The sequence below is a fragment of the Elephas maximus genome, chromosome 3, assembly GCF_024166365.1.
Source record: "Elephas maximus indicus isolate mEleMax1 chromosome 3, mEleMax1 primary haplotype, whole genome shotgun sequence".
Taxonomy (NCBI): domain Eukaryota; kingdom Metazoa; phylum Chordata; class Mammalia; order Proboscidea; family Elephantidae; genus Elephas; species Elephas maximus.
Window position 1 is genome coordinate 198,892,642 of NC_064821.1, and position 16,824 is coordinate 198,909,465.

The following is a 16,824-nucleotide window of genomic DNA, read 5'->3' on the forward strand; positions in this document are numbered from 1 at the left end:
ACCAGGACAAGCCTGTTAGGTCTTATCTAGAAGTCAGATGTCCTAGGCCAGGGGTCAGCCAACTTTTCCTTGAAGGGCTAGACGGTAAATATTTTAGACTCATGGGCCATATAGTCTCTTTTGCAACTATTGAACGGCGTAATTTTAAACTCTGCCAAAACTGTCTTTGTATACATGAAAGCAGCTGCCGACAATTCAGAAATGAGTGAGGATGGCTGTGTCCCAATAAAGCTGAATTTACAAAAACAGGTGGCAGATTTGCTGACCCCTGCCCTATGACTCTTCTGGTATGACAGGAACATGGAAGGGTCACCCTGAGACTTATTTTTCCTTCTCAACTCCTTCCCCACTCACCCCTCTGCCTTCATGAAGACAGCACTATGCACATATGGCAATGGGGAACAAAGAGCAGACACCACCCCCTTCTGCTGGTGGCTGTTCCAAGGCTACATTAGGGCTTGGATGGGGAACGATGGATACGAAACCCAACCAAGACCACTTGAGTCCTCCCTGAAGTAGTGATGAACTTTTTGTACCTTCTGGAGAGGGTCACTGGCCTTGGGAGCTCACTTCCCGCCCCAACTTACCCGATGATGGCGTCTCTGTCTCAGGTGATGCATGAGGAACCAGAGCATGTGGCTATCAAACAGGTCAGTGTGGTGTAAGCTATCTTCATCCCGCTCCCGCTTGTTCTTCTTAATCACCTGAAACCCCAAAGGGTAGGGGGGATGAACAGGAACCTTGGACCTCATCAGGAAAGCTGGGGTTTTATCCTAATAAAAGCCTCCCGGGATCGACTCGACGGCAGTGGGTTTTTTGGCGGGGGGGGGGGCGGGGAGCTGTTAAGCTCAAGTGGAGCTAGATTAGGCAAAGATGCTTCAGGTTCAGCCACTGAGAAGGTGGAAGGCTTTGAAACAGAATGACTCTTCCTAAAGATGTCCCTATCCTCACTTTACCACCAGCTAGAAGCATCTCAAAGCTGTCCCCTCCACCAGGACTGTTCCTAGAGAGGCAATGACAGGACTGTGGGGGAGGGTGTGGGAGCAGCACCTGTAAAGAACTGGGCAGCAAGTTACTCCTTCCTATGACAATAAAGAGTCATAACAGGATGTGGATAAGGAGAAGAAAAGAACTTCTGCAGTCAACCACTTACGTCCTTTAACCCTGTAAGCTCAGTGGAAGCTTCAGCTGTGGGTGCCCAGATCTTGACGTCATGGTCTAGGCCACTAGTTGCCAGCACAGGCAGGTGAGGGTGGGGCTCAAGACAATTTACCTGGTTGGAGGGAAGGAAAGCACACGCTCAGGGCTGTGTGAAACAAGAGTTTAAAAACCATTCACCTTGAGTCAGTCAAGTGCCCTCCATCAGGACTAGTACAGCCTAGGCCAAAAGGCCTCCTGGGGGTGGAGGAAACACTGGACACAGATTGAGTATAAAACCAGGCGCATCTATCATTTCCTACCCATAAGCCAGGGGTGGCTTCAACCCCAGACATAGCCCTAGGGGTGGGTGGGTGACTGGCCAAGTTTACTGCTGGCTTCACAAGAAGGCAATGAGGTCTAGATGACTTCATTCACTCCAGAGTCCAAAACTCTAACTTGCCCACGGCTGGAAAAAACTGATTCAGTGTCTTTCACTAAGTGGCAAATAAATTAAAAAAAAAATGAAGAATGCAACAGCTGCTGCTGAGCCCCCAGAGAAGAGTCCGAGAACCATTATATTTACTTGGCACTGTCCCAGAACAGGAGGAAGGCATACGCTGGGAAGAGGAGGCTGAGCTGGGGGAAAGGGAGGGAGTGGAGGCTGTGTCTGCTTAAGGATCCAGTAGATCTCAGGGGACAGCATCCCACTACCAGACCTGAAAGCATAAGATGCTCAGCTGTCGGGCAGCACAGAATAGTAAAGCAGCTTCCTGGGGGCCCCACAGCCTCAGTCTCAGCCACCCTCTGGGTACATTCAACTGGGCAAGAGAAATGAACTATAGCAGGCAGGCCTTCTGGCTCAGGCAGCTCCCTTCAGTCTGAAGGCATCCATGCCCCCTATTGTCTAACTTGGAAACACCAGCTTCCCTAATGCAGGGCAGGGCAGGGCAGGGCAGGGCCCATCCCCACCAGAAGAGCTGGTCCCAGATCAATCTGCTAAAGCATTTTCAGGCTTTTAGTCAGATGAGGAACAGACAGAAAAGGAACTCAGAATGAAAAAGGGATGGTCCTAGCCACTCCTCACCTCACCACCTCACCCATCCTGAAACTGCCAGGTAGTCCAAGACGGGCAACAGAGAAACAACCTCTGGCAACAAGCCTTATAGTTCTCTCTGGACTAAACCCTCTTCCCCCACAACCTGCACACACAGATAGCAGCTTAGGAAAAGCCAGGGGCAAAAGCAAAAAAACCAAACCCGTTGCCATAGAGTTGATTCTGACTCATAGCAACCCTATAGGACAGAGCAGAGCTGCCCCATAGAGTTTCCAAGGAGCACCTGATGGAATCGAACCGCTGACCTCTTGGTTAGCAGCCGTAGCACTTAACCACTACACCACCAGGGTTTCCAGGAATGGAAAACAAAGCCGACCCACATGCTGCCAACCATCTTTGGCTTCCATTTTACCAAAAAAAAAAAAAAAAAAAAAGGCTCTAAAAAGACTGAAATTAAGTCTGAGCCTAAGAGTAAAACAGAAATCCCATTCCTCCTCTCCTTCCCCCACTCCGATTATTAGCCTGCTTCAAAGTTTCTAGCTGGGCTCTTTGAGGCAGTAAGGGGCACGACTCCAGAGCATGAGATGCTAGACAGCAACCCCACTGCTTGGGGACATTATCAAAGGGTATGCACAATTCACACATACAAACCTGAGCAAATCTATTAATCTCCTGATAAGCCCTTGCTATACCTCTACTCTGAGCTAGCTTTGCTTGAACAAGTGAGCAAAATAAGAAAGCGCAGGTGAACAATTCCTTGCAACTTAAGATTAAGGACAAAGTCAATGGCAAGAGAAAATAGAATTACATACAGTAAAGGAGTTGGAGCTGGCACAGGGAATGGTCAGAGATCGGACCAGACCTGTCTGAATGCCAGGACTTATCCTGTCAATAATCCTGTACTTAAAGAACTCTGGCCTTAGGAATCCTGGGCTAGGGGAATGTTGTTGTTAGGTGCCATCAAGCTGGTTCTGACTCACAGCGACCCTATGTACAACAGAACAAAACACTGCCAGGTCCTGCGCCATCCTCACGTTGTTATGCTTGAGCCCACTGCTGCAGCCCCTGTGTCAATCCATCTTATTCAGGGTCTTCTCTTGAGGGGAATGTACCAAAGTGCTTTTGTGAGATTAAGGAGCTGTCCTTTGGCATATCCCCCACCCTTGTCCCTATGAAGATGTATGAGAACAAAGAGGATACTAGAGCCCACGCCAAAAACAGAGTCAGGAGACCTGGGCAAGGTGGACAAAATTCTCTAAGATCCCTTCTAGTCCTAACATTCTATTTCATCACCTAGAACTGCTATGAGTCTGTACTGAGGTTGGTATTGGTTGACCCCAGTGCTGGGAAGTTAGGACAAAAGGAACAGAGGGAACCAATCGGGGACCACATGGATCATTCAGTTTATACAGAAGCAAAAACAAGTCAGGAAACTCACTTCAGGGTACACTCACTATACCACTTTGTTGAAGTCCCTCATGCTTATGACCCCTAAAACAAAGGTCTGGGCACACCCATCCAAAGCCGATGACCCCCTCTCCCACTTGAGCACCTGGATTTATCAGCACACCCCAGTACGGGCTGAGGTGAAAGGAAACCAACCGGCCAAGTGCTGGCCTAGGGGAGGGCATTCAGTCCTGCATGTCTCTGGAACAAAATGTAAGACAACACTTTATGATCAAGAAAAGCCCCTTTTCACTTCCTTCTTTGCTGAATTCCATTAGGACTCTTATTATGTTTCAGGTTTGTTCACTGCAAATGATAGAGGGGCCTATTCTAGAAGCCCTTATTGGAAGAGCAGGAAATGAACTTGAACTTCTAGAATCCTCTCCACTTGCATACAGGCCACAGCAGCCCTGGATCTCAAAAAAACTTAAAGAAAATCTGAAATAGCCTCACACTAGGGCATGAAACACACAAGAAGGAATGGGATCCTGACTGCGAGGACTCATTCTCAAGTCTAAAGCCACTCTCTGCATAAACATCAAGAGAGACGGGCTCTCTGAGGCTCCCCATAGTTTAAAGGGAATCCAAAGGAAGAGAGAGCAAGCTGTCTCAGCCGTTCCTTAGAGGCCCTAGGTAACCAGTGCTATCTTGGTAACAAACAATGTCTAAGTCTCCCAAGCTGTCTCTTTCATATCTTCTGGGGTCCAAAAAACTTGCCATGAAAGCTACTGAACTCCTTCCTAACTCTGGGTCTCAAAATAAAAAAAAGATATGGTTAGCGAGATATATCTGAAGAGCTGACCACTCTTCACTGCACTACTGAGGATTCCCCACTCTTGCTTTCTGCCTGGTCTCCACAAAGGCTGCCTGCAGAATTCAAAGGACAGACAGGCTGTGATATCATCATCGGTTGTAGAGCAGACAGCTCAGCCACTTTTTAAAGATATGCTTTGCCACACACACCAAATAAATTCAACACTGAATACCATATTATTATCTAATGCACAGACTATGTTCTGATTTTCCCAATGGTCCAAAAAATGTTCTTTATGGCTCTTCTCCCTGATCCAAGATCCAGCTGAGCTACTCTCAGGGATGTTACAGGGAGACATCTTCGTTACTATGCTGAAAGGTGTGCCCCGACCTCTCACGCTTTTCTTTGGGAAAGGTCCATACCTGGAGATAAGCTATCTCCTTCAGGTCAGAGGTTCTTCCCTAAGATCCCGTTCAATTCTCAATAAACTATTTCTTAGAGGGGCAGAAGACAGGAAAAGGGAGGAAATATGCCACCAAAACCTCAGCACCCCCAGGTTATACAGCGTTTTAATTTAGCTGGCCAGACCGCTAAAAAGGCCTGATATCATGTCTCAGTGAGCACTCAGTGGCCCTGGTGAAACCTCCCTTAAAGACTGGAGAGAAAAGGCAGGCTGCCAGCCAGCACACCATACTTACCACTCCTCCTTTGTCCCCCTCCATGAACTGAATGATCTGGCAGGATGATTTCTCCCAGAGGAAGATGTGCCCACAGTCACTACCGCTCACCACAAACTCACTCTTGGGGCCATAGAAATTGACACCTTTTACTGAAATGATAAATGAAGGAAACAAACCACATGAGTCTTGGCATCGGGCTTCTCCATTATTTACCTCACAGGGAATTTAGTTATTCACAAACTCTAAATCAGCAGAGAACCAAAGAGCCTGTTTCACTTTCACAAAACAAACCAAACGACTGTGTATGTATAATAGTTATAAGAAGAAGAATCACACCAGGCCCAGAGACTATTTCTGTTCTCCCAAAAAGCTCCACTGGGCTGAGGCGTCTGCAGTCCCTTAGCAACAGCCTCCCTCTGATTAGTCTGTACCCTATCAGGCAGCCACAGGCCTCGCCGCTAATGCCTTCCCTGTGCCAACATGAACCGCCCCAGCTCTGCCTACTCCTAAGCAGCACTGTCCGACACCTTAGGATTACATCTGGCATGTGGGCTTCGCTGGTTCTTTATCAATGTTTCCTAGGTCGTTGGCTGACCTGAGGCTGTGGAGACAAATGTCATAATTGCCTCTAAGCAGCAGTATCTGAACTGTGCTTGCTACCAGGATTCTGAACAGCAGGGCTCCACTCTGGAGTTAGTGAGAGAAGCCAGAGCCCTAACTACTATAGGCAGTCCCATACTTGCTATTGAACTGGCACTCTTTCTTTTGTCTGCCAGTGGACTGACATCCAGGGACGTGCTTTCTCCCTTTTTCTTCACAGTTCAAGAGAAAACAGAAAATAATCCAACTGTTCTAAGTCAAAACTATGACAGATTTGTGTTAAGGGTGTAATAACAAACAGTGGTGATTCCCCAACTTTACTGCACATTAGAATCACCTGAGGGGCTTTTAAAAATCCTGAGACTCAAGTTGCACCCCATACCAAAATTAAACTAGAATGTATGTGAAAGGAACCAGGCTTCAGCATTTCTGAAAGACTGTCAAGTGATTCCAATGTGCGGCCAAGTCTGGGAACCAGGGACCTACAACAAAAAAGGCCCATCTTCACTGGGCCTTGGCTAGGTACCACCATCATTCCTCCTCTGTCTTACTCACTCCCCATTTTAGGTGTTTCAGTACCATTGACTAATGAGGGCTTTCCCTGACTCCCCAGCAAGCCTTGGTGCCTATCCTGAAGTTACCTGGAATCACAATCATAAAAAAAATAAAGAGCCAGTCTCATCTCCATATGCCCAATTAGAAGCAGCATCACTGCAGTGGTGGAACGTGCTCCTGAGCCCTCTTTCCCTTAGACACGATAGACCCATGAAAGCTCCAGGCCACCTGGGCACAACCTCTCACTGCCCACGGTGACAGGCAACCTATTCCTTCAGGTAGTTCATATTTGCATAAACTAAACAAAATACTGTGGTTCTCCAAGCAAAGAGATTTGGGCCATGGAAACCTAGGAAGACAGCCTCACCTGTGGCATTATTTCTGTGGCCCTTATATCTCTTAACATACTGGGCCCCATCGCTGTGAGAGGAGTTGAAGAGGTAAATGTCTTCATCATTATAACTGGCCAGGAGCTCTGCCAAGAACAAGCACACAGCAGTGAAGGCAAAGGCTGAAAAAAGCTGGGACCAGGAGTTGGGGTTTGGGGTGGGGCTTCTTGCCAGTAGTGCCCCCTCCTAATACCCCAGTGTAGCACCCATCTTACTCAGAAAGGCAGGCAAGTCAGGTTGTCTAGGACTGGCTAGGAACACACTGCCAACCTAGGGGTAGCAGAACTCTCAGGAAGATCACACCTATTAACTCAACAATGAGTCAAAGGCGTAAGAATCTGCTCAGGCAAGTAGCCTGGGCTTCAGGACAGGCCCTGCCAAACATCACCTACAGCATTCTGCAAATGATGGCTGGCATCTCCGTGGGTCATCTGTTGCATCCTCCCGCTACTGCTCACCATCAGCAACTAGTCCCCAGCTGCTCCACCTGGAGCTATAGCACAGTGGTGAGCTCTGGAGGGCACATGCCTCACTGGCTCAGCAGCTCCCTGGACAGAGGGGGCGTGCCAGCCTAGGAGCTGGGCCCTGCTCACGTACCTGTGCCGTCGTGGCTGTACACAAGACAGGTGATGTTTGCTTTGGACTCACTGTTCACCTGCAATAAGGAGCAGATACTGACTGATGCCCCACCCCCCCATTTGTTATACCACCTTCAGGAAACGGGTTTTCCTTCAAAGTCCCCTATATTTTCTCCAGAGACTGAGAGAGAAAGACAGAGACAGGAGTACAACCAATGAAATGTGACCACCTCAGGGGGACAAGTCCTAGGGATTTCTGTTGTGTGTCTTCTGTGTGCTAGGCATTTTACATATACATTATCTTTTTAAGGCTTCACCATCATGGTACAAGGCAGTTATTGTTATCTTTGTTTTGTCAATAAGGAAACAGGCTAAGAGAGGTGAAGTGACTGCCCAAAATCACAGAACTGGTAAATGGTAGAGGCAGGATTCAAATCCAGCTGTCCGACTCAGAAGTCCAAGGCTTTCCTACCATTCCAACAAGTTCGGGGCAGCCTCGGGGCAAGTCAGGGATGCTTAGAGCCATTGACCCTTTATGAATCTTACCAGGTGATGAGGACAAAATTTCTTGAGTACTCCATTGTTCTCATTCTCATCAATTTTCCTCTGGTCATAAATCCTGTGGTGAAGAAGCAATGAAAATGTCAAAACTTACAAGCAGATCCCCTTGAAGAGTGGCAAAGCAATATAGTAGCAGGGACAACAGTCAGCCGGAAGGAAGTAATGGCAGAATAAGGATGTTTTCCCAACCAAGCTTCTGGCTCATTTTCTTCCTCCTACCTTGAAGGTCCTCCTTCCTCAATCCCTTTCCAGCCCCTAACTCTTTCATCCAGGTCTTCCTATTTCAGATGGCAATCCTCAGTTATGTTAGTTCGAAGTGGCTTATCTCAATTTTTAAATTACTGTTCATTTTTCACTAAAACAATTAACATTATAGAGCTTTTTTTTTTTTTTTCATGTTATGTTACCTCCCAATAGGGTTTATTACTCACAGGTAGAGACCATGCTTTACAGAAGTCAGCAAGTCTTTAATCCATCCTTGAAATCTTTTTATTTGGCCAGTTCTCCCTCTTGTATCTGATAACAACTATTATAAACCACTCCCTCTCCCCTTCCTTTATTCTCATTAAGCATCAAATTCCTCTCACCTTCTCTCCTCTCTCCAACCCAGGCTTTTCGAAATTAATCCCCCATTCAAATGTTGCATATGTCAAGTATTATACTAGGTGCAGGAAGCACAGTAAGAAACCAGATGGATCCAGTGCCTGTCCTTACACATCAGTCTCCTCCAGTCTCAGAGCCTAATTTTTCCACAGCCATTCTTAATCTCATCCCTTCAGGGACCTTGTTTGATTAGTCTATTGCTCAACCTCTTCCTCATTACTGTCTCCCCATTTTTAAAAAATCCTCATTCTACTGACTGTCCTTTCTTATTGCTTCCTCTTCTCTGTGCAATGAAATTACTGAAAAGAACCACCTACCTTCAATACTTCCACGTCCTCGCTTCCTCCTCACTTCTCAGCCCATCCCAATATGGGTTTGGCCTTTACCTCACCACTCAAACTCCTCTGAAGTCATCAGTAACCTAACTGCCAAAGCCAACAAGATACTTTTCAGGCCTTTTTGTCTTGGCTTGACGTTCACGACTTCTTCCCTGAAACACCTTTTCTCCTTAATGTCCAACCCCTCCTCCCTCAGTGTTGTTCATGGGCTCATCTCCCGTCTATCCCTTAAACACTGATGTTCCCCAAAGACCTGGTCCTAAGTTCTGCTCTAACAATAGACTAAAGGTTTTAAACCTGGAATCTACGTAGTATGTGAACACCCTGAAATGTGAAGAAATTTTTGCTATGTGCATTTTTCTGGGGAGAAGGGACCAGTTTTCACTGTATTCGAAGAGATCAAAGGCCCAGAAATGGGGGAACAGGGGAATCCTGCTCTGCACTTTGCTCTGCTGATCAAATTCCACTACTCATGCTTTAGCTGTCACCTATACAGAGATATGTTGTTGTTAGGTGCCATTGAGTCTATTCTGACTCACAGTGACCCCATGTGACAACAAAGCAGAACAGCCCCATAGGGTTTTCCAGGCTGTAATCTTTACGGAAGCACATCACCAGGTCTTTTCTCCCAAGGAGCCACTGGTGGGTTCGAACCGCGGACTTTCAGTCAGGAGCCAAGTGCTGAACTACTGCACCACAGGGGCTCATTTTTTCTAAACCAATGGTAGTACCCTAAATTCAGGTGGTCAAACCAGAAACCAAATCCTTTTTCTCCTATACAGCTAATTTCTTTCCTGTCAATTCTACTCCCTAGATATATTTCTTGACTATACCTTTTCTCCACCTCCTGCCATTTTTTGCCTAGGCTGTTGCAGTATCCTTATTTCCTTGCTCATACTGTCACCAGATTTATGGCTAAAATGCAAGATTTCACGTAAATTTCCTGTTTATAACGCCTCTTCAGTAATTTTGTACTACTCAAAATTCCGTAGTACAGCTGCCGACACCACTCTTCTTCAAAGATCTTACACAGTATACCAAAGAAAAAATAAAATGACAAAAGAAGTGATACTTCCTTGAACGTTCCACGCTCCTTTCACATCTTGTATCTTACTTCCACACATATTGTTCCCTCTACCTGAAATGCTATTTTCCCATTCGTCCTTGATATCTCCTCTGTGAGGAAGAACAGCATAGTAAGATGTTTACACTGTATTTTAGGAGTCTCACCTGAGTTCAAATACTAACTCTGCTACTTACTAGCTGAGTAACACTGGGTAAATTACTTCATATTTTTAATCTTTAGATACCTGTTTCTCCAGAATATTCCTTGAAGACAGAGACCATGTCTAGCAGAATGTGTATCTAGCATAGATCAAATGTTCAGTAAATGTGGCTGAATTAATGAATAAATTAATGAAGATATCTTTGTAGTCTCCACAGTCCCTTGCTTAATACCCTGCATAAAGTGCATAAAGAGAATATCTAGGAAATGTTTGCTGAATGAACTAAAAAAAAAAAAAAAAAGACTGCTGCCACCCCTCAGCAAATTTATCAGCTGACAATAAAAAAATTTTTTTTCTCAAACCTAAGTCTAAACCAATAGCTCTTAAATGTCACTAAGCCATCATAAACTGCAAGTCAGCAATTTTGTTAAAAAAAAAAAAACTAAATATTTAAGCTCTACAGGGTGCTTTTCAGTATATGGACCAATCTGTGTTTCTCAGTATCTAATGCTCTTTGCCCTTCTTCCTTTCGGGTATATCCTTCCCTTTCTTCCTTAAGTATTTATTCTTGTGTGCCATTGAGTCAATTCCGATACAGAGAGACCCTGTAAGGGTTTCCTAGGCTGCAATCTTTACAAGAACAGATTGCCAGGTCTTTTCTCCCATGGAGCAGCTTAACCATAGCACCACCAGGGCTCCTTAGTATTAAACCAAAAAAACAAAACCAAACTCAATGCGGCTGAGTCAATTCTGACTCATACCGGCCCTACAGGACACGGGATTTCCAAGAAGCAGCTGGTGGATTCAAACTGCTGAACTTTTCGTTAGCAGCTGAGCTCTTAACCACTGCTCCACAAGGGCTCCAGTATTTATTAAGAACCCACTGTATTTTAGGTATGATGCTAGACCACGATTGGCAAACTTTTTCTTAAAGCAAATATTTTAAGCTTGCAGGCCATCCAGTCTCTGCTACATGAAAGCAGCCACAGACAATATGTAAATGAATGGCCATGGTTGTGTTCCAGTAAAAATTTAATCATAAGCAGTGTGCCAACTCCTATGCTAGGCAATGCTGATACAAAGATGAATATGAATTGCCCCCATTTTCTGGGCATAGGGCAGATCCTTGACATTTTCTTTTTTATTGTACTTTAGATGAAGGTTTACAGAACCAACTAGTTTCTCATTAAACAGTACACGTATTGTTTTATGACACTAGTTAACAACCTCAAGACAAGTCAATGCTCTCCGTTCTCAACCCTGGGTTTCCTACTACCAGCTTTCCTGTCCACTCTTTGGCTGAACAGTGAACCTCAGGGGTGACTTCGTTACTGAGCTGACAGGGTGTCTGGGGGGCCATACTCCCAGGGTTTCTCCAGTCTCTGTCAGAACAGCAAGTCTGGTCTTTGTAAGTTATAATTTTGTTCTCCATTTTTCTGCAGCTCTGTCTGGGACCCTCTATTGTGATCCCTGTCAGAGCAGTCAGTGGTGGCAGCCGGGCACTATCTAGTTATTCTGGACTCAGTATAGTGGAAGCCATGGTAGATGTGGTCCATTAGTCCCTTTGGACTAATCTTTCCCTTGTATCTTTAGTTTTCTTCATTCCTCCTTGCTCCCAAAGGGGTAAGACCAGTGGAGTGTCCTAGATGGCTGCTCACAGGCTTTTAAAACCCCAGATGCTACTCACCAAAGTAGAATGTAGAACATATTCTTTATAAACTATGTTATACCAATAGAGCTAGATATTCCCTGAGACCATGGTCCCCAGAGCCCTCAGCCCAGCAATTCGGTCCCTCAGTGAGTCTGGATCTGTCTATGGAGCTTCCGTGACCTTGCCTTGTACAAGTTGTGCTGGTTTCCCCAGTATTATGTACTGTCTTACCCTTCACCAAAGTTACCACTCATCTATTGTTTATTTAGTGTTTTTCCATCCCTGTCCCTCCCTTCCCTTATAACCATCAAAGATGGCTTCTTTCTGTGTGTAAACCTTTCCATAGTCGTGGTCTTACACAATATTTGTCCTTTTGTGATTGACTTATTTCACTCAGAGACCCTTGAGATTTTAAATTAAATAAAGTATGGTTTCAGCACCCTTCCAATACCTTTACTTACTGCACCTTTATCCACAGGCCTTCAGGTACCCACTAGCTACTCTAAGTCTCTCTCATCTCTCCTCACCATCAGTTTTTCTCCACCTGCTCTTAATCTAGTGTCCTTTCAGGTTCTTCAAAGAAGGAATCAGAAAGGAGGAAATCCCAAAATGTTCAGTTGGCTGAACTGAAGAGGTGCCAGAGAAGTTGAGGGTGACCAGATGCATAATGTCCGAGAAGAGTTGGAGTGCTGAAAGGACTGACTGCTCATGCAGTATCAGCATGCTTCAAAATCTGCACCTGCTTCTGCCAAGTAAATATCCTGTTATTTGCTGAGAACTTGAGACGTACAAAGGAACAGAGGATACGGAGGCTGACAGGAGACAGAAGATATAAGTATCTCTCCTATTGTCTGAAATGCTACAACTAATTTTCAGGTCACTCTAATCCTGGGAAGTATCAGCTCTGGAATAAGGCATTATCAACTGCAGTTTTCAACACCGTCAATTCTTCTATTTTCCTCCAAACATCTAGGTCCTGGTGACAGAATTCTCTAGGGACACAGCAACCTAGAGCTCTAACCGGGAAGCCCCAGGTGGAAATTTCAGTGAATGACTGATATGGAGAGGGTATCCCCTGAAAGTTCCGACAACTACAACTTTTTGATCAACAATCTCTAATTAAAAAAAAAAAACAACTATTGCTATGTATTTGACAAGTGGTAAATAGAGGAAAGGAACTGTGAAGGCAAGGGAAGCATAGGAAGAAGAGAACAAGGTCATCCAATTCTCTCGTGGCAGGATTTATGAACAGGTAAGGTCACAGCTCATATTTTCTATAAACTTAATTCTATCCCTATGATTCTTATTAGTAAAATTAATCTCAAGATACAGGCATACCTCAGAAATATTGCGGGTTCAGTTCCAGACCACTGCAATAAAGCAAGTCACACAAATTTTTTGGTTTCCCAGTGTTTTTAAAAGTTACGTTTACACTATACTGTAGTCTATTAAGTGTATAATAGCATTATGTCTAAAAAAAACAACTTACATACCTTGATGGGCTCTCTTTCACAAAAGATTTCTCTGTAGCATACGATGCTGTGCGATAGCATTTTACCCACAGTAGAACTTCTTTCAAAACTGGAGTCAGTCCTCTCAAACCCTGTGGCTGTAATAGTCTAAATCCTTTGTTGTCACTTCAACAACGCTCACAGCATCTTCACCAGTAGATTCCATCTTGAGAAGCCACTTTCTTTGCTCATCCATAAGAAGCAACTCCTCATCCACTGAAGTTTTACCATGAGATTGCGGCAATTCAGTCACGCCTCCAGGCTCCACCTCTGATACTAGTTCTCTTCTACTTCTACCATATCTGCAGTTACCTCCTTCATTGAAGTCTTGAACCCCTCAAAGTCATCCACGAGGACTGGAATCAACTTCTTCCAAACTGCTGTTAATGTTGATATTTTGACCTCCTCCTATGAATCACAGATGTTCTTAAGGGCATGCAGAATGGTGAGTCCTCTCCAGAAGGTTTTCAATTTACTTTGCCCAGATCCATCAGAAGAATCACTATATGGCAGCTACTGTCCTATGAAATGTATTTCTTAAATAACGACTTGAAAGTCAAAATTACTCCTTGATCCATGGGGTGTATAATGTATAATGGATGGTGTGTTAGCTGGCATGAAAACATTAATCTCCTTGTTCACCTCCATCGGGGCTCTTGGGTGACTAGGTGCATTGTAAATCAGTGGTAACATTTTGAAAGGAATCTTTTTTCCTGAGCAGTCAGTCTCAATAGTGGGCTTAAAATATTCAGTAAGCCATGCTGTAAACAGATGTGGTACCATCCTGGCTTTGTTGTTCCATTTACAGAGCAAAGGCAGAGCAGACCTAGCATAATTCTTAACAGCCCTAGAATTTTCAGAATGGTAAATGAGCAGCCTTCAGCTTCAAGTCACTAGTGGCATCAGCCCCCAACAGGAGAGTCAGTCCGCCCTCTGAGGCCGGGCTCTGCCTTCTCCTCCAGCTACGGAAGTCCTAGACAGCATCTTTTCCAGCATGAGGCTGTCTGATCCACACTGGAAACCTACTGTTTAGTGCGGCCGCCTTCACCGAATGCCTCAGCAAGACCTGGCACAGCTTGGCGCAGCTTCCGCGGCAGCACCTGCTGCTTCGCCTTGCACTTCTATGTTAGAGAGACGGCTCCTTTCCTCGAGCCTCGTGAACCAGCCTCTGCCGGCTTCAAGCTTTTCTTCTGCAGCTTCCTCACTTCTCTCAGTCTTCACGGATTTGAAGAGAGTTAGGGCCTTGCTCTGGATTAGGCTCTGGCTTAAGGGAACGTTGTGGCTGGTCTGATCTATCTAGACCACTAAAACTTTCTCCCTATCAACAATAAGGTTGTTTTTCTTTCTTATCATTCGTGTGTTCACTGGAGTAGCACTTTTAATTTCCTTCAGGAATTTTTCCTTTGCATTCATAACTCAGCTAACTGTTTGGCACAAGAGGCCTAGCTTTTGGCCTATCCCGGCTTTTGACGTGCCTTCCTTACTAAGCTTAATCATTTCTAGCTTTTGATTTAAACTAAAACTCTTCCTTTCACTTGAATACTTAAGAGGCCACTGAGGGGTTATTAACTGGCCTAATTTAAATATTGTCGTGTCTCAGGCAATACGGAGGCCCGAGGAGAGGGAGAGAGACCGGGGAACAGCCAGACAGTGGAGCAGTCAGAACACACACAACATTTATCAATTAAGTTCGTCACCTTACACGGGCACGGTTCATGGCACCCCAAACAATTACAATAGTAACATCAAAGATCACTGATCACAGATCACCACGGCATATATAACAATAACGAACAAGTTTGAAATACGGCGAGAATTACCAAAATGTGACACAGAGACACGAAGTGAGCACAGGCTATTGGAAAAATGGCGCCGATAGACTTGCTCGATGCAGGGTTGCCACAAACCTTCAATTTGGAAAAAAGAGTATCTGCGAGGTACAAATAAAGCAAAATGCAATAAAATGAAGTATGCCTGTAGTTAAAGGAAGATGATGTTTTTTTTACCCACCACCCAGAAAGCAAAAAGCTTCCCAGGTTTGGCCCAAAAGAAAAAAAAGAATGCAAAAAGCTATTAATTTTGCTTGCAATCCTCCCCCTCCTCCCTTTCAAACTGATGATACTCCTAGCAGCAACCAAAGAAATACAGCTAAAACAGGCCAACTGGGTAGGAACAGGACACAGTTTACGATTAAGGATCAGAAAAAGGCTAACCGGATATTATGGGGCCTGAATCCATAAGCTCTGTTCACGTCTCAGGACGTGACTCAATTATCAGTTACAACAGATGTTCACAGTAACTAAGATTTATCACTACAGATAAAGTGAAGTGGTCAGGGCAGTTGGAGCCAAACACTGAGTTCACACTGAGTGCTCCCAAGTCAAGCTATTTCTGAATCTAAAACCAGCATTCAAAATTTCTAGCGTATGTTAATTTATAACTGAAAAATAGTAGAAGATATTTACTAACACAGCACTTGCCGACGTTGTTGCTGTTAGGTGCTGTCGAGTCAGTGCCAACTAATAGCGGCCCCCTGTACAACAGAATGAAACACTGCCTGGTCCTGCACCATCCTCACGATCGCTGCTACGCTTGAGCTCATTGTTGCAGCCACTGTGTCACTTCACCTCATTGAGGGTCCTCTTTTTACTGACCTTCTACTTTACCAAACATGATGTACTACTCTAGGGACTAGTCCCTCCTGATCACATGTCCAAAGTACATAAAAGAAAGTCTCACCACCCTTCCTACTAAGGTTTACTTGCTGGTAAAGGTGGGTTTATGCCTTCACTGCTATGTGGAGACCTCGGACAACTCATTAAACCATTCTATAACCTGATAATCTATCTTCTGTAAAGCTGTCCCTTGGAGATTGTTACCTTAGGGAACTGAATGCCTCAGGAGGAGGAGCTTAAGCTCTTTGGTAGATGGTAAAAAAGTCAAGATGGTCCTAGGCAATTCAGTAAGGGAATAGCTAGCAGTATACAAAGCATCAGAGTCTCAAAGACACAAAAGAGCCACAGACTCACCTTACATACTGATCTCGCCCGCCTACTGCAAACTGGTGGGTATTGGCGGGATTCACATAGATTGTATACAGCCCCACTTTCTTCTCCTTCTCTTTTGTCACCACCAGTTTCCTTTAAGGGCAGAAAAGCAGACAAAGTTATATTCTCCAAAAGATTCCGATGGTGACAGCAACTGAGAGCAGAGTAATGCAGAAATAACTCATAAAAAAGCAAACAGATTCTTATTTGGAAAGAAAGAAAAAGCTTTTTGTTTTTGTTTTTTAATTTTGGAACAACAACAAAAAGACAAAACCTAATACCACATACATTTACTACTTTGGGGATTGGAAAAAAAAAAAAAAACATGTAGTGAAGTCATTTTCTAGTGTTCCCCAAGAAATAAAGGCTAAAGGTATATGAAAGTATTACTCCTCATGAGGCTTCAGTTTAATGAGAATTCAACACAGTAACAATTGTTAAACAGACAATATGCCCCATGCCTTCCTATCTTTTATTTCTAAATACGTCTTCCCAATCACCTGGAGCAGGGAAAGGGTTGGAGGAATCAGAGAAACAGCAGGCTAAAAAAGATCTTTAAGGTCACAATCTAGCTCCTGGATTTCAAAAAAATGTCACTAAATCTCAGCTTTAAAAATGAACACTGAAAAATGACAAGCCACAGCTTTCTAGCACAACGGTAGTCCACAGGAATACAGCACTCTTCTTCCCT

At 44.5% G+C, this 16,824-nt stretch overlaps 1 protein-coding gene across 7 annotated transcripts in view; it reads right to left on the reverse strand.

The window, feature by feature from the left end:
* The window catches only part of DCAF8 (DDB1 and CUL4 associated factor 8), a 50,490-nt gene that overhangs the window by 1,994 nt on the left and 31,672 nt on the right, over positions 1 to 16,824 (reverse strand). For all 7 annotated transcript variants that reach the window (XM_049880966.1, XM_049880961.1, XM_049880965.1 and 4 more), the window contains 7 exons: positions 16,116 to 16,226; positions 7,743 to 7,815; positions 7,216 to 7,273; positions 6,597 to 6,704; positions 5,093 to 5,223; positions 1,154 to 1,273; positions 588 to 704 (listed from right to left, as the gene is read on the reverse strand). In XM_049880966.1, the coding sequence (XP_049736923.1) occupies positions 588 to 704; positions 1,154 to 1,273; positions 5,093 to 5,223; positions 6,597 to 6,704; positions 7,216 to 7,273; positions 7,743 to 7,815; positions 16,116 to 16,226 (718 nt within the window). The remainder of the gene's footprint in view (positions 1 to 587; positions 705 to 1,153; positions 1,274 to 5,092; positions 5,224 to 6,596; positions 6,705 to 7,215; positions 7,274 to 7,742; positions 7,816 to 16,115; positions 16,227 to 16,824) is intronic.